Genomic DNA, 22,512 nt, shown 5'->3' on the forward strand with positions numbered 1-22,512 from the left:
CATACAATGAAAGCTTGTTAACATATAAACATAAAATATAAACGCAAATGAATGGGGAGATAACAGGGCTGCTACTAGACATCTTTTGCCACCAACCTATATCTCCAGAGCAAGGAATTGGTTTCATTTAATTAAGTTTTTGAACAAAGGAGCCCTATTGAAACCCCTAGAATATGCAGGCTATTGTGATAGCTATGGCTTGTTCTCCACAAACTGATGGGACGGCCCTATTGCTGAAGATCACACTTACATCTCTCATAGACCATGGAGAAGTCAACCCAGTGTCTGCCTAGAGCCCTTTTCATCCCTGTTGTTAAAAGTTAATAGTGCTGGAAGGTGCTTTGCACACTTCCGGGGGATTGTTAACCACCAGTCCAGCTACAAGTCCTGAGGTCTACAGTGATGACCTGCCTGCATGATAAACTGCAAAATGCATAAACTTGTTAAAGTAACCATAAGGTCTACTCAGTGAGATGGAGCCCATACCTGATACATCCAAGAACCTGACAGTAGATAGGGCTTGGGTCTAGGGCAAAACCCAGTAGAACCCACTCTTCTGCTAAAGGAACATAGCAATAAAATGACTGCAAACAACCTTCTTCTACACCATTTGACCAGTGTCTGAGTTATCATCGGAGAAACTTCCTTCTACAGTAGATGCGAACTAATACAGACACCCACAACTGGAAAATGTGCAGACACTGAAAGACTGTGGAAAACTCAGCCCTAACTGGGATGTCTCTAACAAATATCTCTCCTCAGAGCACAAGAAAGACAAGGTGGGAAGATTGTGAAAGCCGGCGGGGATGGAGGACTCCAAGGAAATAGTGTCTTCCAGACACAGTGGGGCTGACGCACACTTGCAGAGACTGTGGCAGTGTGCACAGGTCTATGCTAGATGGGGTCACAATGCTGGGAGTAGAAGGGGACATAAGCTCCTATCACTAACCACTGACAGCTGTTCGCAAAGGAACAACCTGTGCTCTTCGGTGCAGTTTCACTGGGTACATGAACCAAAAGCAGATTGATGGCATATAACCAACTCAATATTAATTTTAGAGAATTTTTTTCAATTCATATTTATGTGTTTGGGCATTTTAAAACCTTATTTGTCTTTTGTTCATATATTATGTTTTCTTATTTTATTTTTTCATGGATTTTATTTTCTTTGTGTCTCTCTGTGTATGTGTTTTTTCATGCTTTTTATTATTTTTCTGTTCTTTTCTGCCTGCTTATTTTCTAAAGAGAGAGAGACATAGAGAGAATGCCTGGAGTTGGATGGGTGGGGATGTGGAGAGGATCTGAGAGGAGATGAGAGAATGGAAGCCACAATCAGAATAATATACTGCAGGAAAAAAATAACTTCAATAAAAAGTAAATTCCTAGTATTGACTGAACTTTGTAAGATTCTACTAATGAGTTCAAATTGTGAAGCAAGTAGTGTATTTGCTTACATCGATTTTAATCAAAAGCTACTTTACTTGCTCCTTTAAAGAACTCCGTAGGAAGGAGCAGAACAGCGGAGTCCAAAGGCTAAACACAAAATGATGGTGACTTTGATCCAGCTTGGCACAAAGGAAACAAAGATAGGTTCTCTAATTCGGACATTAGATTCCGTGTAATTGACCCCTCACTAACCACTCCAGTTTTATTTAACGTAAACCTTGTTTGCCCCTTTTTTGATGTATAACTGGCTATTAATCTGAACACATGGATATGTTTTATCCTCTATTTGGAATGACCTTCATCTTTCTCTCCATGACCCAGCAGAGAGTTCAGCCTTCATGTCTAAGAGTCTCCTCCCTGGAAACGTTTCTGACCTATTGGAAGCAGAGATGCTGGTCCAGACTTTTATATACTATAAAACTTACCTTCTGCTGCTTATGAAGGGTCCTACCAATAGCAATATCAATAACATGTATGCAATTATCCCATATTTAGTATATATTGAAGTTGACCAACTAGAAGAAGTTGGAATTGTGCTCTGAGACTCAATGAACCTAGGATGTTTCAGACTTAGTTATTATTTGGTAATTATACTTAATAAACTCATGACACCCATTATATCCTTCTATGTACATTTGCAAATGCAAAGGGAACAATGTGAGGAAAATTCTGATAGCTTGAATCTCTGCCACAACTGAATTAAAAGTTTAAAGCCACAATTTGAGTAGACAATCAACGCATCAATTGGCAAATCTACTCTTTCTAATGACCATATCCTGAAACACTATTTTAAAAGTTCAAAACATAATGTTTTCCCATTTTATTATTTATGTGAATTTATAGGTCAGAGGTGTAAAAAAATAAATACACATTGAAATTACTTAAATGTCACTTTCACGTGACATTTAAAGGATTTCAGAAGCAAAGCTATCTCAATGCACAAGTGTCTACCTGATTGCAGTCCTGGCCTCTGTGCCCAGTCTTACTTGTATCTTTAGCATTCACCTCACAATACTCTTTAAGAAGGAAATATAGAAGATAATAAAATTCTGTTATAAATGTGGAAAATTTAGTTGTGAAATTTTAATTAATATTATTGTAAATATGTCTATATAACTACAAACAGACTTAAAGGTGTATATTTTATAATATACATTTAAATATATAATAGTAAATTTTAAAAATTATATTTTATAGACCACGGCTGTTGTTGAACCCGTGGGGATCAGTGGAAGAGTGGTATTTCAGACTATTGTATTCAGAAGCTTCAGAGTTTGCAGGTCCAGAGGTAAGAAACTACTGCACCAGGGCAAATTTGCACTTGAAAAGATTTGTTCCAAACTGAACTGATAATTAAACCATATATAAATGATTTTATTAATTACAATATGCCTGCTATTGTGGTTAATCAACATTTCTCATCTCCATTTATGTCTATATGTACAACATATTTATCTGTTTCTTCCCTTGAGACACAATTATACCTCATAAGATGATCTCTATTGAAACAAACATACACATTAGTTATGCTTCTATTAGCATTTGTAGTAAGGCTCATCTGAGGTTAGTTTAAGAAAGTTGCCCCAAACAAAGTAAACTTGGATGAATTGGGCCTTACTTTCATCTGTTCACATCTTGGGCAATAAGTTTATGCTAAGCTTTTAAGGCCAATATCCTGACTGGGAAAAGAGACTGACTACACACGTTTATGTGACCAGCACTCCAGTCATGAGTTCTAACACTCCTGGTCTCAATGCATGGTCATGCTTCATCCTTTGCCTTGTTTATTTATATTCAATATTTTATCCCATCAGGTGGGGAAATGAACGTTAGTTGAACACACTAAAATTGGTCTATGAGTCAGAGATCTGTATTTTAGAATCAACCTTTTTTTTCCTGTAGGCATTTTTAAGAGAATGAGGTCCTCCCCACCCCTGACACATTTATAATGCAATAGTCCTCCCTCAATTTTAGTCTTTCACTTTCTACGCGCTAGCTTTGTTACCTTCTAAGTCTGCAAACACATGATTAACATCCACGCATCCATTGTCTTCTAACTGAAAGGAACCCCTCTTACCGTGAAGCCCTCGGAATACTGAAAAGGAGCCCTGGAACGCTCGTCTGCTGTAGGACTCAGAGGCTTGGGGTCAGACAGAGAACGCTGCATCATCTTGGCTGTCTTAGGACTTGCTGGGGGCACTTTAGCCATGTCTGGATGGAGCACTTTCTGTGGACTTACGTCATCAGGGAGGGGTTTTTCGTAAGGTACAAAGGCTGATTCTAATGCTTTGCCTGGTGACAGTGGGGATATGGGTGAGTAGAGGACCTTGGGAGATTTGGGTGGGGAAGGAGCCAGCTGGACTGTGGTGTCTGCCCGAAGGTGAGCTGATGAGTACCCAATCTCTAAAGGTGTTGGGCGTTTCTTGTCTTTGGGTGGAGAGGAGGCACCCAGATAAGGAGGGCTCTGTGTGTCTGAATCTGTTTCTGTTTGACATCCTAAACTGCCCCCTTTGTAAGTCTTTTCAGGTGCTGAAATGTGTTTAATTATTTCTACCTTGGCATCCACCCGCGCTCGTATGGAAGGTGTCCTTATGGTTCCCACTGGTTCAGTTTGCACAGATATCTCTGCGACTGTCTGAACCGCTACACTGGAGACTTTGGAGAGGGGTTTGGTCTTGTCACCCTCTGTGGTGCTCTCTCCGTACTTCCCCGGACGGGCTTTTCTCCTTGACCTAGAAGGCACATCCCATTCATCCTGGTCTTCGTCATCAGTCTGGACGCTGGTATCAACGCTCTTTTTAGTTCTCCTCCTTCTACTGGCATAGCTCCGGTCAGCAGTTTCTTCGTCGTCGGTTTGGACGCCACTGTCCACTATCTTTTTCAAGTTCCGCGGATCGTCTGCCAGACTTTCCCCCATCTCTTCATACTGCCCCCGAACTTTAGCTCCAGAACTTCTCTTTTTTGGTTGTTTCTCCTCTTTTACCACAACATCTGTCAGAGGTATCTCTGAAACAGTACTCAGGATGCCGGGTGGAGCGATGTACTGAGTCACCCCATCGGATTGAACAGTGTACCATCCTTGGCTCTGGGGGATTTCAATGGCCATCACAGTAGAAGCTGTGGTGGTGGCATCTTCGGTGGCCCAAAACTGACTGCCCTCTGGAGCAGCATACTGACCCTCCAACATGGCCTGCTCAGTGGTGGTTTGCGGAGAGGCGTTTCCAGAGGGGTCATAGTTGTACTGGTAGATCTGGCGGAGCTTCTGCTCCTCAAGCTGCTGGTGTAGCTGCTGTTGCAGCTGCTGAATCTGCTCAAGCTGTAACTGCTGCTGAGCTAGCGTCTCCTGCCTCATCATGAACTGGGCCTGCCGCTCTTCTTCTTGCTGGTATAGGAGGTGCTGTTTCATAGACTGCAGCTCCTCCAGCTTCTTTTGAACCATGATCTTTTCCTGCTCTCGGAACCTCTGAATCTCCTGACGTTCCCACTCCAACTCCTCAGCAAAGCGCTGTTGCTTAATTTTCTCCAGCTCCAGGAGCTCTCGCTCCAAGTCAAGCTGCTGCTGCTGCTTATCTTCGTCAGAGACCATTAAAAGAGTGCTTTCCTCTCCTACCACCTCAGAGAACCCTTCCGATGCTGTGGTTAAAGCAGGGACAGAGTCCATTGTCTCAGCAGGGAGAGTTTCCATAGTCATCGTTTGCAGACTGGCATTGATGTCAATGCCGGTTACTGAGATGTCTGTTTCTGATGCACCCGTTGTTAGGAAATATGACCGAGGCATTGGCTGGCTTTGATGCAGGGCTGAGAGTGAAGTCAGTGCATCTGTTGTATGAATGCCAGACAAATCCCTGACTGTGGTGCTGAAAATGGAGCCGGGCTGAGTGGTGATAGCAAACGTGGCTGGGATTGGAGTTGCTACTGAAGAATAGACAACACCATTAGATGACCTCAAAACACTTCCCGCTCCATACTGCGGTCCTGGGGGAGGAGTCATTCTCGCTGTGGAATACTGTGGGGTACTAATCCCAACTCCTGAAATGACTTGGCGTGTTTCTGGGTATGGACCTGTAGTCTTGCTTGAATAATCCATTACCTCACCTGAAATACAGGGTAGAGTTATAGTCCAGTTCTCAGAATGAATGATGCTGTTTGGGTCTGAAAGCCCTTTTATCTCGGTGGACGCAATGAATGGGACGGCATGCAAATCCACAGGTTAACCTAGTTAGGTGCGGAGAAAAAGCAATGTTGGACATGCAGGCACATGCAGACAACGACAACAGCAAGAACCATGAAGAAACAAAAATGCGCGTGTACTGTAAAATATAATTGCCAAGACATCCAAAGAAAGCAAAAATGTAAAGGAAACCAGAGTAGGGGTATTTTTCTCATCCTGAAACGAGATGCAGAACACCGTAATGGCATTTCAAGGCAGCGTCTATGGCTATATCATACTGACCTGTAGATACTCTCCCTGAAGTTAGATCTACTGCTGCATCAGCGCCTCCAGAATAATCAAAAGCATTCTTACTTTTATAGAAAAAATGTCCAGCTTCTGCCAAATTAGTATCAGACATGGAAGGTTTCATTCCACCAACCCCTCTGTAACCGTACGGCCCTGATCTATCATACTGATAGTGATCGTCCCTGTAACCGAAGCGGTCTTCAGGAAGGGTAGTGGCAGGCTGCTGCGCTGTGCAGCTCCTTCCAAAAGGCAACTTATAAACCATGTCACAGCACACAGCCCTTCTTCCCGCGGTCAGATCAACAGGCTTCTCGTCGTCTTCTATTATTTTGGTCACCACATTGGAAGTAGACTCATCCATTGTTACAACAGTCCTGTGAGACTTGGATGTGCTGAGATCTACCGCTTCTCCGTCTGTGATCCCCTGAGATGCGATGCCCTCAGTCCAGCCATTGGTGACACCGACAGGGGGCACAGTGACAGGCTTCGTAACCGCCAACGTCACTGACTGAGCGGAGGGACCTAGCGATAAGTTGATTGGTGCTTCGTCTCTGATCGTGGGAAATGTCTGGCCGCCTGCTATCCTATAGGGTGACTCAGTATGTTTCGATACGGTAAGCTGGAGGGGTGCTGCCCCTGTGCGCTCTCCGCTCACTTGGCTTCCCGTGACTGTTGCGTAAGTAGTAGTATCGGTGCATGTGACAACCGCCACTGTCTCGGAGTCTAGGCCGACTGGGGTGATTAACGAGGCAGCCGCGCTGAGATTGATGATAGAAGGTTGGATGGCGCTAATTTGTCGCCCATAAACTTCATTTGCCGTGCTCTGCCTTTTCACCTCTACTGCAGAGGCAGAAAGATCCATACATTTTTCAGCTGCTTTAGCTTCTGTTTTTGGTATCGTACGTAAATCAATGGCATCACCAGGAAGTGGCAACTTTCCATTTTCCTTGTACGGACGCCTGTCTAGAGCAAGAGGCTCTGGCGGAATGGGTATGGAAACACTTCTGGGAGCGATGCTGGGGGCTGTGCTTCCAGTCGCAGAAACCTGGGTTTTTGATCCTTCTGTTGGAAGGAACTGTGTAAGTGATGTTGGAGCTCCTTGAAATAGAGACGGTGTCACAACAGGGGCAGAAGAAAATGTCTCCAAAGCTCCTGGTGCATACAGGGCTGGCTGTGAAGAACTTGGAATTTCTGTAGTTGTCATAGGAGGAACTACAGAAAACACTGTTTCAAGGGAAACGAGATCTTTTGGGGGTGATCCCAAGGGCCAGCTAGTAATGGCTTGCGCAGCAGAAGAATCTGTTGGAGTCCCAGGTTCAGAGGGCAATGTGATAACCACGTAGGTCTCCATTAGGGACTTAGAGTACCTTGGTGAGGATTTACTAGAGTGTGGGGAAAGAGGAGAGGTAGGGGAAGGCAGTTTGTAATCTGCTGAAGTCACTAAATTCAGGGACATACTTGAAGTTAAAGACAGACCTGTTGGTTTGGGGCATGTGTCTGTTGTTTTTGGTGTAGTCACCGGAATCTGAGGAACTACTGGCTTGGGGGCAATTGGAGGTTTGATCGGTTCTGGCCGATGTGTAAACACAAGTCCAATTGGAATTGAAGCTGGCTTTGGAGGGACAGGAGGCGGTGCGGCGGCACATACTTTGGTTGCAGGTAGCCCATTACTCCTCCGAGCGGCTGTGACCTCCACTGTAGTAACAACATCAACGTGGGTTGTAGCGATAGTTGTTGGAGTCACTGGAGCTTGAGCGGCCAACTTTTTTTTAGGATAAATAGTTGGCTTAGGTGAAGTTGCTGGGGGCAATGGTGGAGGTGGGGGAGGAGGAGGTGGTGGAGGAGGAGGAGGAGGTGGAGGGGGAGGAGGGGGTGGCTGGGCTGATATGTCCAAAGAAGAACTTCGGAAAAATGGATGAGATTTAGGTGGGTGGGTAGAAACAGGAGGACCGGCTGATGGTAACCTATATGTGGGCTTTTCCTGACTGGAGACCTTTCCAGATACAGAATATGGAGATACAGGCTGTTCTTTCATCTGAGGGGCTATTACGGAAGGAGGTGTTTGGACCAACCCAGTTTCAGGTAAGCTGATTTTTGCGAATTCAGCCTCAGACTCTTCCCTTTTGTCTTTGTAAGCATCCAAAACCTCTAGAATAATTCCATCCCCAGTTTCTGTCTTGCCTTTTGTGGCATCTTTTTCAGATGTAGGTAAGTCCATGGACACAGTGTCAGCGTGTGGCCTGTCAGCTTTAGGTCCTACAGTTTCTGTGACAGAACGGGCCATACTAGAGAAGGAAACCACAGCACGCTCACCATCAGTTCTACTTTCAGGCATGATGGTCCGATCTAAGGACACACCTATGTCTTCTGGGTAGTCTATGACACTGCCTGGAAAATAAGTCGAGGAAGAAATTTCCTCAGAGTCTTCAAATTTAGTTATTCCTCCCGCTGGCTCTGTATAAGCAGCGGTTGCGCTGTCCAGGGGAGCGACGGGTGAGGAGCTGTCGGTGGTGCAGACTGAAGAAATTGATGAAGTAAGAGAAGGTGTTTCCGACGGGGGGACAGACGCAGCACTTTCTGAAGGCTCGGAGTAGGTCAATATCAGTGACTCATGGGCAATTATTTCTTGAATTTCTCTGGTATAATCAGTTACATATTCATCTTCAAGTTCTTCTGTTGAAAAATGCTGGGTTATCTTAACATCTGGGATAGAGAGAGTGGCGCTGCTGGTTGAGTCTGTAAGAGATGCTCCGGAAAGGATGCTTGATGTCAAAGATGCATCTTGCACCCTGTCAAAATCCATAGTGGACTCTGTCATGTCCTCCCCGATGGTGGACTGCAGAGGACTGGATCCATCTGTTACCTGCATCTGTTGCCGCCTCATAAGTTCTTCATAGGCAGCGTCAGCATCTAATAATTTCTTTTCCTCACTGGTAGAAGTTACCATGGTGCCCAGGTCCACTATCTCGTGGCTTTCTGGAATGATGTACGAGCTTGAAACTATGTCTTCTTGAGGCACAATGGAATGTAAGCTTTCTAACTCATAAAACTCTTTCTGGAGGTCTGTAATTTTCTGCATAGGATCATCATAAATCTGTTCGGGGAGTCTTATCTTTTGCTCTCTCCCTCTCTGCTGCAGAAATCCATTTTGTTCTTCTTGCCTGGTGAGCAGGCTGCTATCTACAGATCCATCGTATGTGTCCTCTACTAAAGATTCATAAATGTAGTCCTCTATTAGCATGCCCCCATACAGCGGCTCTTTTTCAAACACTTCGTCTCGCTCGCTTGCAGCTGGGAATGACTTGTATTTGTGGGTTTTTTGCATCATTTCTTCATACATCTCCTCGGCACTCCTCAGGGCCTTCTGAACACCTTCTTTCTGCATCACAGATTGCTCATCTGTGGGTGAGTACAAAGACACAGCTGTTGGCAATTTATAAACTTTCTGAACTTCTATTATTTTCTCAGGGCTTATTTCAAATCCTTCCGGGTCGGATTCTATGCTGGGTGAGTATTCAGAACAAGAGGACCTATGGAGCTCCTCCATTTCTGCCGCCTGGCGCAGTTCTTCTGTGGGAGATGCATCCTCAATGGGAGAGAGATTACTGGGTGGCGTCTTGGGTCTTTCTCTCCTTCTCTGAGCTCGAAGTTCATCTTTGTCTTTCTTCGATTTCTTACTAGAACTCTTCCTTTGTTGCTGCTCCAATTCCCGCTGCTTCTCCTGCTCTTTGAGCAATTCTTCTTCCTCTCTCAATTCTTCTTCCTCCGAAGAATCTTCGATGGTGGGCAAGAGAGGGCCATGTGTCCGGTGCCGCGCTTTGCGCTGCTGTTTGCTCTCCCCTTTCTTGTGGCTGGGGCTGCTGTCGCTGTCCTCATCAAGTGACGACACCGATGTAGGGGACGTGCCAGGAGTGAAGCTGGACGCATGGAGACTAGAGGACCCCTCTCCCCTAGATCTGTCCTCAGGTGAGTCTGTCAGGCTTTCCATTTCTAATTCTGGCTCTTCGCCAAAATACAAAGTTGTTTTTTTCTGAGAGGATTCCGCGGAGTATTTATCTGCTGTCGTGCTGTTGAGTTCGATCGTCTTAAAACGACGTAACCCTCCGCCTCCAGCAATGACAAGTTCTTCACTCTCCTGACTTTTAGTTTCTCGGAATTTGAGCTCAGGACTGTCATCAAATGTTTCATCGTCCTCGTCATGCCAGGAATGACGTCTCCCTGCGTCATCATCAAAGCTAGTGGTACTCTTGCGAGTCAGTCGTCTGTGCTTCCCCACTGTGCTTTTCCCTTTGCCTTTGGCTTCTTCCCTTTTCTGGCTCTCAGGAAGACCGCCAATCTCTTTGAGCTGACTCCTGATGAACTCATCGTCTTCAGAGCCAGAAGCATCCTCATCCGCACTCATTTCGAGAATCTGTTTTCGTATGAAGTCCTCTTCTTCCCCAGAACCTTGACTGTCTTCCTGTTTATACTCATCGCTGCTTGAGGAGCCAACACTAGTTCTCCGCTTTCGACGTACAACAGGGGAGTTTTCACTTTCGCTGCTGTCTTCCACGGAATCATAGGATGCTCTTCTTGGACTCAGGTCATCAACCAGCTCAGGCTTTTCTTTATGGTCCTTCCTGGAAGGAAAGCTTTGTTGGCTATCCCTTTTGGAACTGTCTTTCTTTTCTTGGCTCTCTTTGACCTCTTCTTCCGAAATAGTAATATCCAGCATTTCAGACTGGATCTGAGGCTTTTGTTGGTCCTGAGGCTGCTCAGGAGAAACCTTCTGGGGCTGTGCTTTCTTTTCTGATTTATCACCCAGTGTACTCGCCTGAGCTTCCAATATGGATAGTACTGTGCTCTCCAGCTTCGCTAGGTCCGAGGGGCTGGAAGGGCTGCTTTCTTGTGAGAAAGAGTCCTTTTTGAGTGCTTTGAGCAAATCTTTGTCATCGCTTGGTATAAGACTTGGGATTTCACCAAGAGAACCTGATATTCCATCAGAAGAGTAGCCCGTGTCACTCAGACCTTGTGGGCTCTTGGGCTGCTGAGAACTGGAGGTGTCGGATTTGTCCTCTTCCTTTTCCTAGTGGAGGGGAAAAAAATCACAGGCAAATGTATTAGAGTTGAACTAATCACGTGGCTTCACCATTCACCATTATTATTAAATAAGCATCAATCATTGAGGAATACATATGGAAAAATTCAGCTATGTAATGATAGTTTTTGTTTGTTTGGTATCATTGTTGTTGTTGTTTTCTGACACAGGGTTTTTTTTTTTTTGTAGCTTTGGAGCCCATTCTGGAACTTGCTTTATACCCCAGGCTGGCCTCGAACTCACCAAGACCTGCCTGCCTCTGCCTCTGGAGTGCTGAGGTTAAATGTGTTTTCCACCACCACCTGGCATAAGATGGTATTTTCAAAAAAAAAATCTCTGTATGGGAACAAAATTGAGAACGGTTGATATTCACTAACTTAGGTTAGTTTTCGTTTAAACTAAATTTAAATTACATATTAATTCTCAATTTCACTTGATTTTCTTTCATTAATTTCACGAGGCTCCTTTACATTTTAATTTCACTTTCCTTCAAATACATTCTCTGTATCAATACATTTATTTTGTGATGAAGTTCGAATGGTTAAAAGAAAAGGTCAGTCTCTGTGTCTTTCTCTCATGTGTCTGTCTGTCTCTTGTCTGGCCATCCTTGGACGGCAGAGGAGAACACTGGGTGTTCTATCATTCTCTGTCTAGTTCCCTTAAGACAGGGTCATTCACTGGACCTGGAGCTTGCTGGTTTTGGCTATGCTAGATGACCAGTGAGCCCAAGAAATCTTCCTGTCCCTGCAGTCCTGTCCCAAGTCCCTACCCCAGGACTGATGTTACAGGTGTACAAGGCCACACTTATTTCTTACATGGGTGCTGCAGTCTGAACATGGATTCTTGTCATGATCATACAGCAAGTAATCTTTCTTTCTCCCTCCCCCTTTTCCTCTCTTGTGTGTGTGTTTTTTTTTTCTCTAATTGAAAAGTTTTTCATAAATATTTGATTACGGATTTTCCTCTTCCAGCTCCTCTGTGCTGAATAGCTTTATTTCAACTTGACACAAGCTTGAGTTATCTGAAAGGAGGGAACCTCAACTGAGGAAATGCCTCCATAAGACCCAGCTGTAAGGCTTAACTCGTGATTGATGGGGGAAGGCCAGCCCATTGTGGGTGGTGCCATCCCTAAACTAGTGGTTCTGGGCTGAGCAAGCCATGGGGAGCAAACCAGTAAGCAGATCCCTCCATGGCTTCTGCATCAGCTCCTGCTTCTAGGTTCCTGCCCTGTGTGAGTTCCTGTCCTGACTTCCTTTAGTGATAATGCTCTTAGAAGTGTAAGCTGAAATAAACCCTTCCCTCCCCAAGTTTCTTGGTGTTTCATCACAGCAACAGTAATTCTGACTCGGAATCCTCCCAGGTCCCTCCTGCCTCCTCGCCCACCCACATCTCCTTCCTCTCTCTCCTTATAGAACAACAGAGACAAAACAAACAGGTTGCCATCACAGCAGTCCGCTAATACACGGTCTTCCTGAGTGGACAGCACTACCTCACCGCATCCCACAAGATGACACAGAGCAGGGTTGGGAAGCACAAGAGAGTCTCAATGGATGACTTCATTAGTTAATGCTGCCTCCCATCATTCACAGCAAACACCACGGTTATGGAGGAAAATCAGCCAAAATATGATCTTCTGTAAGTTAATTTTGATAGTTTATAATACAGATTTTTGAAGTCCATCCTGACATCTTTATAAAAAAAAGGTTAAGACTAGATACATAGAACGTAACAAAGAAAAACAAAAGGGAATTCATGAAGTTCTAACACAAAACATTAAAATCCTTTCTCTGCTCCTGCCGGTGTGTGGCTTTCTGGAATTGTGCCTACGCATCTTTCACTCCTTTGCACTATGTTCTCCCTTCTCAGACCTTCTGGTCCTGTCTGCCCCACGTGCTTCTCGGGCTTCCCTCACCAAGTCTGGTGAAGCTGCTTCTGTGCTGCTCTCCCTATCGTGTATTAAACGGTAGCAAGTGTGCAAAGGCTCATTCTGTAGACAATATGCTAGGAGTGACCGATGGCGAATCAATGAGTTGTTTCTAATGCCCATCACTGGAAGGTTCAAAGGAGAGTCGTGCTCACCAGGGTACACTTTGGAATGTTCATTTTTACCCCATTAACTAGATTTAGGTCTATACAATCTCACATAATAATGTGTTCTAATTAACTACATAGTTTAGCTGTGAAACATCAGATCACCCAGTGATCAGGTTCTTTGCTTCATTGATTAAAGGCACCTACAAATTAATCTTTATTACTGCTATTAATCATTTCAAAAAGGAATTGGACATATCAGGACTTGGCAACCATTTGTCTTTCTTGTAGCTAACTGGTCCTTGACACTGCTTCATTAATAACATTTATAAACAAGGGGAAATTAGATGTAGATTACAGTCTGTAAGACGTATCCTGTTTTTTCTAATTATTGAACTTTAAAATGGGTGTTTGAAGTACCACAGACTAGAATATGGTCAAAAGATTCATGTGAAGGCAACATAATGTGGGCCATTTTACCACCAATTTCTCATTACATCAGACTAAAAGATTGGAGACTTTTTCTCATGTGCTTCAAAAATTTGTAACAGTATACTTATTTCAAGAAAAGTATTAATCTATTTAGTGAATTAATATTTATATATAAGACTATAACAAACATACTTTTGAATAACGTAGAATACACACATATATAATGTTATAAAATATCTAAAATATAAACTGTTACTGACTTTTAAAAATTCACTCCTTTTCATTTGAACCATCAGGAAATTGATATCTGTATTTTCTGTTTCACTTTTAACACTTAATACTGTTTAGAATCACCTCCGAAATTCTAAAATGAGAATACCATTTCAGTTAAATTACTTCTGTATGCAAGTTTTATCACCTTTGATAAAGTCAGGAAGGCTGCAGGGTCAGCTTTAAAATCACAGTGTTACTTTCATTCCCCGAAAGAGAGCGCTGTCTATCTGTTCCTAGCGATCCGCATGCAGTCCATCACACTGCCCTATAGCGTACGGCATGATTTCCATGCATAGAGTTTTAGTTACTCGAGCTTTGCTAATCTATGTACTGAAAATAACCACTCAAAAATTTCAGGGGCTAAGCTTCAGTTTTTAAATGTACTAACAAATAGTAGGGATTGGAGCATCCCCTTTCCTGAGAGCCTCCCATAGCCATTACTGGACAGTAGACATGTCAGAGAGAAAGCAGTCACGAGTCAGCGCCATCTGAAACTCTTGACCATGCTGTACCTTGTGGGGAGCCTAGTAGGAGAAAATGCACAAAAATACATATGTTCTTTCGAGCGTGTCTGTGCTCTTTCCTCAAGACTTGACTTGAAGCCAGAGGCACTCCACACTGGAGAAGAACAAAAGTTTCTGAAGATAGAAGCGTTAGGAATTGAGTTCTAGGATTCGTATAAAAATGTGCAAAGACAGATAACTGTAAGTGCTTGGTTGGTTTTTCTAGACTTTATTTTAAATGAGCTGATCGAGCACAGGGCCTAGCTTCAATCCTGTATAGAAAGCTTATGTTAGGATGGAGGGCAAATAGGAGTAACATTTATTTATTTATTTATTTATTTATTTAAGATTTCTGTCTCTTCCCCGCCACCGCCTCCCATTTCCCTCCCCCTCCCCCAATCCAGTCGGACAGAAATATGAGAAACTAAAGCGCTCCAATTGCATACAAGGCAGGCACTGCATTCTATGCTGAGAGATAGCTTGACTATTAGCCCTTCAGCTATTTTAACAGAAATCAAAGCCCACATTAAAATCTACGCTAACTCCAGTTTCCATCTGGAGGACAGCAGGTTCTCAGTAGAGAATATGGAACAAAGACGGAAAGTTTCCTGCGTGGATATATAGGTGAAAATACAGAATATTATAGTGACATGACTTAAAAATATGAAACTGAAAAGTTTAAAGAGGTATACTTTTAAATATATATCATATTTAAATAGATTCTCATTTTAATATATATTCATTTAATTTTGCTTAATAAACACAGTTTGGAAATTTGAATAAAGAAACTGAATGATGTAGCAATGAAGAAATAAAAACAACACAATATTAAAACAACTTACAAACTGATAAATGAATATAAAATAGTGCAGATATACAAGCTGTGAAAATTGCCCAAAAGAGTGTGCCAAAAGGTAGAAAGAGAGATGGATACTAAGGAAAGAACTTATGTCAGAAGTGAGAAAGAGAGATGGATACTAAGGAAGGAACGTATGTCAGAAGTGCCACAGGAGAAAAGTCCTCACAGGTAGGGGCTGTGAATCGAGGCTTTATAATCAGAACCGCACGAAAATCCTCATTCTGCTATTTTCCTCCAAGTATACTTGTATTTGGAGTATAAAATCCAATTTCCCTATTTTTTAAAACAACCACCATGATGGTTACGTTATCAATATTTGTGTAGGTTAGATGGAAGGAAATGGGATTTATAAAAAGAACCTTGAATGTGATAAGAGGCAAATGAGGAGGATGACTTGGATTTTTAAATGGCAATATAAAAAGGAGTCAATATAGGGAGCTCTGCAGCAGGGGAGGTTGACTTTCAGTCGTGGGGGGAGGGGATGGCATCAAAAGCACAGCAACTCAGGTGGGGTTTCGGTGTTGCCACTGCAGAGACACACAGAGAAGTCCAGACAGCTACAGAGGGGAGAAACACATTGAAAATAAGAATCACATTGAAGTGTTTGTGGTTTTGATTTCTCACTGGTAGAAGGTGATGAGCCTTGCAGGGGAGTTCTATTGCAGACAGATATCACAGGGTGAAAAACCCTAGCTAATCTGTTTAGCCAGGACTACATACTGTGGGTACGGGCAGCCCGACCACTATGCAAATGTCTCAAGGTGGGAAAACAGAACATTAGAATGTTTATGATAGCATTTAAATGCAAGACAGAAAGTTTTAGTTTGATTTTGGAAATAGACCGAGAGTACTGGTGTTCTTTAATTTCCTGTTGCTTGTTCACACGGTCTATAAAACCCTCAAGTAAAACTGGAAGTTCTGCTGTAAGAGACAGTATAGTAAAGCAATCACTTCATTTGTTCACTGTCGATTTAAAGCTTATTGTTTGACAAAGAAGAAATATGACTTATATAGTGTCAGCCAAACCCTTTCCTATAGTAGGCTAGTGGCAGATAAATCAATAACACACACACACAAACACACACATACACACACACAGGTCATGTGCTAATAAAACTTACAATGCAAAGAACTCACAAGTGTATCACTAGGGAACCGACCCTTCCTGTATTGCTAAGGCATTTGTCTAGCAGCAAACCGAGGTAAAACAATGATTAAATGAGATCCCACAAGGAGTAAGCAAAATGTGCCAGGAAAACCGATGGAGTCTGCATTTATAACCATTATGAGAATAACAAACTCTGGAGCTCAAGGGAAGCATCATGTAGAGATGTCCTCTTGATCAGTAATGGTATGGAGGACCAAGTCCCGAGAAATTGAAACCTAGCTGGCCTCAGATTAGTGTCTGCAAGACAAGAGGCAAGTAAATGATGGTGTCACATTACAGAAAGCCAAAAGGAGAGGTGGGTTCTAAAGAAAAATGAGCAATTAGTCAAACATGTTGAGCTTGAATTTACAGTGAGGTCTAAAGGGAAACTGTCTACTTAAATACGTGAAAACACAGTTCTGAAACTCAAAACTAGAGACACATATGCACATGTGATTTTAAGGGTTAATCATGTGACTTCTCTGTATAGAAAAGAAGGAAACTCCAGGGGGAAAACTGGAGACTGGCAAAGAAAAATAAGATAAAAAATGGCAAATGCGGGACCCACAAAAAATGATCAGAATGAGAAAGAAAAATGGTGGAGATGGGTCAGCAGGCATGTGTCACGGTGAACACAAAATAGTAGACGCCCATAAACTAATTATGCAATTGTAATTTCTGCTTGCTGTTATAATAGATGTACAATAAGTAATTTTTCTGTGAATCATCAGTGTCCTCTATGAATTAAATTATTTAATTAGATAGAAGATACTTTATGGATCTCTAAGTAGCTTATATTTTAATTCTTATGTATGTATACACACAAATATACATAATAAAATTGGCTTTTAATTAAAATTAATATACTTTGAAAGAACAGCGTTCCTTTAAAATGGCAGAATTGCTTATGCAAATATTACTTAAAACGGGGCATTCTTGAAACTTTTAACTAAAGGAAGAGTATACAAAGTACGTAGTACTCTATACTATATGCAGATAATAACCAATCCTCCATATTAGACAAATGACACTAAATCATGAGAAAAATCTAGAATAGCTAAGAATATGTAAATTTACTTTCACTCTGGATTTTAACCATCAACTTTTTTTAACCATGAATTTTGTGGCTGACCACAGACTAGAAATCTATCAAAAAGGAAATCAAAACGAAGCAACAACAAAAACAACAACTTGCCTCTTACAAAATCGTAATAGATTATTTTAGGTACAGAGAAAAACTGACTTATACTCCCATTGTGTATTTAAAAAACTAACATGGAGCTATAGGAAATCTTTTCATTTTTCTATATGATTTAGAGAATTTTGTCTCTATGCTTTATGGAAGTTGACTAAGGCAAAACGCCATTGCTTTTCACTTAAGTGCCCCCCCCCCCCCCAAAAAAAAGTAGAGTTCTCTGAAACGTAATTCACGGTTTAAAGGTTTTCACATCCATCCTATCTGTGGCTGGCTGAGGCACTAAGCAAACCTAGAGAACTGCGCGCACGCAAGGCTTTGATGGTAGGAAATACAACTTACCGCTTTTTCTTTGCCAGGCCCCACCAGGTCAGACTTGGCGCTGCCTTCTGCCGGTGGCGGTTTCTCTGCACCGCTTTCCCTCCCTCCTTCCTTGGGCAAAGTCTGAGGTGTGTCCCTTGGCAGATCTTCAGTCCTGGCCTCGGGCTGCCCCTCTCCTGCCACTGCCTTGGCGGCCACCCCTGCTGTGGGCTCTTCAGGAATTTGTGCTTGAGCTTTAAGTATTTCAGGTTTCTCTTCCCCCTCCAAGGCCAGTGGCTTTACTTCTGGGGGTAATTCCTTATCTTCCGGGGTTGGCTTCTTTCCTTCAAGGGGTGGTTTTTCTTCAGCAGGTGGCTTCTTTCTCGTTTTATCTTCGGGGAGTGGTTTTTCCTCTTCAGAGGGTGATTTCTTTTCTTTCCAGGCTGAAATTTTGCCTTTCTCTACTTTACTCTCTTCTGGTTTTTGATCTATGGTGACCGTTGCAGGGGTTTTCTCAATTAGTGGTGTCTCTTTTTCTGGAATAAGTTTTTCAGTTTCAGTTTTGACTTCTGTTTCCTTCTTTTTATCTTTTACAGGGGCCCTCGGTGTTTTCTGAGACGGTGGTTCGGCAGGGGCAGGCACAGGAGATGCCTTGGGTCCTGACGATACAGGAGGCATTTTGCCTGTATCTCCAAGTTGTCCTGAAATTGCTCTCTGCGTCTGGCAATTTAAACAAAGCCATTCTTGAATCTGTAAAATGGACAGCAATGAACAGATTAGGATTACAGCAGACTTTCTATTTTAGCGCATTAGTCAAGATGAAAATTGAAAATGTCTAGTTATTCTGTTGATTGTTGATAGGCACAGGGAAAGATATTCCGTTCTAAATCAGAAAAAGCATCATGGAAAAAATGTAAAGAAGATTATTTAAAATATAAACATGGGCAAAATCTATAACGACTACCAATTTCTATGTTCACCACCACTTGGAAAAATCAAGGGGCAGAAGAATGAACTTTAGGACGACCCAGAGAAATACTTATTTAGAGTTTGGCACTGGAAAGAAAGAAATTTGAAAGAAAATTTTTTTTTAAGCCTAGTATCTTAAAACTTAGCATTTCCATCATAACTTTGCTTAAATACAATTACATTACATAATATGTTTCATTTTTGTTTAAAACTAAAAAAAGGTTATTTGAATTTAGTTTAGCAAGTCTTTATCTCTTTGGCATCAACCAAATAAATTTCCACCGAGTTGCATGGAGTTTTCCAGAGTCACTCGTGTGTAATTCTCTATCTTCTTTCTAATTAATAAAATGATTCCATTTTTAATACTAGTTACATTATTCACCAGTTAAGCAGAATAGAGTCATAGATCAAATTGTTTGCCATGTTTGTTTTGTTTTGTTTTGTTTTTTTAAGTATTTTGTTTTTCTGACTGAAATGCCTCCTTCTGGGACTGCTGCTCAAGGCCCAGGAGACTGGAACACTCTTCAGCAGATCACCTGATCAACTACAGTTTCCTTGAGGGCTATTTTATTTTAGCAGAGCACCAAGTAAAGGAAAGAGGACCCACCACCAGCCAGCTCACTGTTTTTGCAATCTAAGTCATGAAAACTACTTTCTGAAAAGAGCACAAGGCAAAACGATCCCACGGGAGGCAGATGCAAGGTTCGGGGCAGACATTCTCCTTGACTTTTGTGTTTTGTATTTTGTCTTCCATGATATGTATTTTCATATAAAAGACAAAGGCTGTACATGTTGCTTCTTTCTAATCATTACCATATAATGCGTATTTGTTATGCAAGGAACAAGGTGGGAGGGTCCTATAAATAAGCCTGCCTGCTGTCTCATGTGTCATTGTCTCCAGATAAATTCAGTTTCAAATTGCCCTTCATCCTGGCTGCTCTCTCCAGGTGCTCGGCTTAAATCCCTTGCAGAAAAATCACTTACTGCAGTGGAATACTATCAGAGAAAAGTCTCATTTGTTCCCCGCTTTTTATTTTTCAATTCTTTATAGACGTTACAAATGGTGTTTAATATATTTGACTATTTTGTAATCTGTTAGGGGTTATAGATCCTTAGTTTCTCCTCTAAAGTACAAAGATAAAAAGACAACCCTTACTTTCAATAAGCCCTGACTTAAAACAGTAGGATGCATGTGGGCGCCTTTGCTGTTGGTGTGTATGGCCCCTCAATATCAATCCTTTCTTAAATTCCGTGAAAGCATCTCTGGTGTGAACTACAGTGTTATGTAACAATCTGGCTCACAAGTCATGGGAAAGAAAGTGACTTGGTCACTTGTGAAACAGGGCCGAGTAAAAGAGAAAACCTTCAGAGCACCGGTCTTGATCTGTGCTACGGCTCAGAAGTCATTACTTGATTGAAGCCCATCTGAAGATATCATCATTATTCATATTGTGAACTTGATGTTTCAAAAAAAAACCCAAAACAGACAAAAATAGCAGTCTCACAGGGCTGTTTTGATACAAGGAGTCTAAAAATCACAAGCACAGGTGTGTATGAAGCATTCTCATCAGGACATGTCCCCGTGTGGATAAGCTGGGGACTTTTAATCTAACAGGAATACAGGTTTCATGCATTTTGTCCACTATAAAATTCTGATTTTTTTTTGTGAAATTATTTTTACTTAGTTGTCATACATTGTAAGTACCAGAGAGCACATGGCTGTTTTTAAAAGGAGAAATCTGTTGAGAAACCGAAGAACTTTGGTACACTCAATATTCTCATACCTTCTTGAAATTTAGGTAAGAAGCTCAACTTTAGTGAATCCATTTAAGCTGTTATGGCAAATAAAACACTTCATTTCTCCAGTTTATTGCATGTTTGGTAAACTGATGAAGCAGTAGTGGCTATACCACTGTGTCCCGGGTGAACACTTGGTAGAACAGCTCTCAGAGATAACACGCAGCTACAAACCCTGAAACCTGCAAGAGCCCCCTGTCTGCAAGATGAATCGGTGCAAATGTAGAACAGATGTGGTGGGAGATAATCGGGAACATTTGGTTGGATTTGTCACACTCCACAAGTTGAATTCTATATCAGACACTCAACAAGGCTGAGATCCTGAGGCTATCTAAGTCATGAGTTCTAGGGGGAACTCTATTATTATTATTATTATTATTATTATTATTATTATTATTATTATTATGCTAAGACAACATACAAGAAACTGTCTCTTAATGACATATTGCTATGCCTATGGAGAACTTCTATATGCACTTCTCCACCCTCATCAGAGAAGCTTCTTCGTATAGTAACTAACACTGAAAGCCACAAATGGACAATGTGCAGAGAATAAGGACTTTGAAATGCCCAGTCCTATATACGGTATCCATATCACACTTCTGAAGCCAGGGCTCAGAGATCTGTACAGAAGAAGGTGTGGAAAGATTGTAAGAGCCATAGGGATGGATGGCCTCAAGGAGACAGCATTTTCAAGACAGAACAGGGCAGATACATCTAGGAACTTACATAGACTATGAAAACAATCACAAGACCTGCAACTCAAGCCAGAAAAATCCTAGCTTAGAAGAGAGGAAGTAAGTATAAATTCCTAACCCTGCCCAAGAAGGTGTTCATGATGAATAAACATGGGGAGAAGTTACTTCAAAGGGGTGACACTGTGTGTATCAACCACACTGTGGGGCAGGCCCCATCCTCAGTAGTTGTTTGCAAATACAAATTTGACTCTTGGTTTGTTCGTTTCTCTTAAGAGAGAGACTAAAAAAAGCCCCTGAGGTCAGGAATGTGTCAGTGGCATTCTTGAATGGAGGCCTAGAGAGGCCACTGCTAAAGCTGTGAACCTAAGCATGGATTGCCTAGGAGACCCCAAGATGTTGGCAATGCCAGAGTCATAGAATTGCTGCCGAGGAAAGCTGCTAGCGGAGAATGGAACCAGCCAAAGAGAAAGGAGTATGTTGTCAACAAAGTTGAAAGGAGTTGGAGATCTGAAGAGCATTTTGACATCAGACATGGGAATTCAGGGTTTGGAGTTTGCCCAGTTGCTTTTTGGTCTTATTTTGGTTCAGTATTTCCTCACTATGCTCCCTTCCATACATTTTGAAATGGCAATGTATATTTTGTGTCATTATAAGTTGGAAATCTGTGATTTTCTTTTTGCTTTTGCTTTTATAGAGGAATTTACAGTTAAGAGACTGCTATAAGTCTCAGAAGAGATTTTGGACTTTGCAACAAGTTACAGACTGTTATATATTATGAGGACTTCTGAAGTGGAACTAAATGCAATTTTGAACCATGATATGGCTGCAAGTCTTTGGGGGCGGTCAGTGAGTGGTAGGTGGTAGTTTGAAGGGAAATGTCCCCACAGGGACTGGCACTATTAGGAGGTCTGACCTTCTTGGAGGAAATTTGGGGGCAGGTTTTGAGGTCTCCTACATTCAAGATACCGCCAAGTGTTTTAGATCACTTCCTGTTGTCTGTAAGATGCAGTACGCTTGGCTACTTCTTCAGTACCATGTCTGCCTGCACTCTCCCATGTCCCACCCTGATGATGCAATAAACCTCGGAAGCTGTAAACCACCCCAATTAAATGTATTTTTTTTTAATTAGAGTTGCAGTGGTCCTGGTGTCTCTTCACAACAATAAAAACCTTAACTAAGACAATTTTTTTTATACATTTTGCAGATTTTAATGTTTTATTTTGAGGATACTCTTGTTAGTATCCTTTAATGGAACAACCTACAAGAAAAGATTTTCATCTATGCTATGATAAAATATAACAAAGCCAGAAACCTTCATATTATAAA

The 22,512-nt window shown here is 42.0% G+C and overlaps 1 protein-coding gene across 1 annotated transcript in view; it reads right to left on the reverse strand.

The window, feature by feature from the left end:
- The window catches only part of LOC121458915 (protein piccolo), a 309,061-nt gene that overhangs the window by 148,277 nt on the left and 138,272 nt on the right, over positions 1-22,512 (reverse strand). Inside the window, exons 5-7 of the mRNA XM_041668303.1 lie at positions 17,765-18,472; positions 5,900-10,970; positions 3,524-5,541 (exon numbers count right to left, since the gene is read on the reverse strand). Coding sequence (XP_041524237.1) covers positions 3,524-5,541; positions 5,900-10,970; positions 17,765-18,472 — 7,797 coding nt within the window. The remainder of the gene's footprint in view (positions 1-3,523; positions 5,542-5,899; positions 10,971-17,764; positions 18,473-22,512) is intronic.

This window comes from Microtus oregoni, unplaced genomic scaffold (genome assembly GCF_018167655.1).
Source record: "Microtus oregoni isolate MIOR12 unplaced genomic scaffold, Mior012 000018F_ref0000195, whole genome shotgun sequence".
NCBI lineage: Eukaryota > Metazoa > Chordata > Mammalia > Rodentia > Cricetidae > Microtus > Microtus oregoni.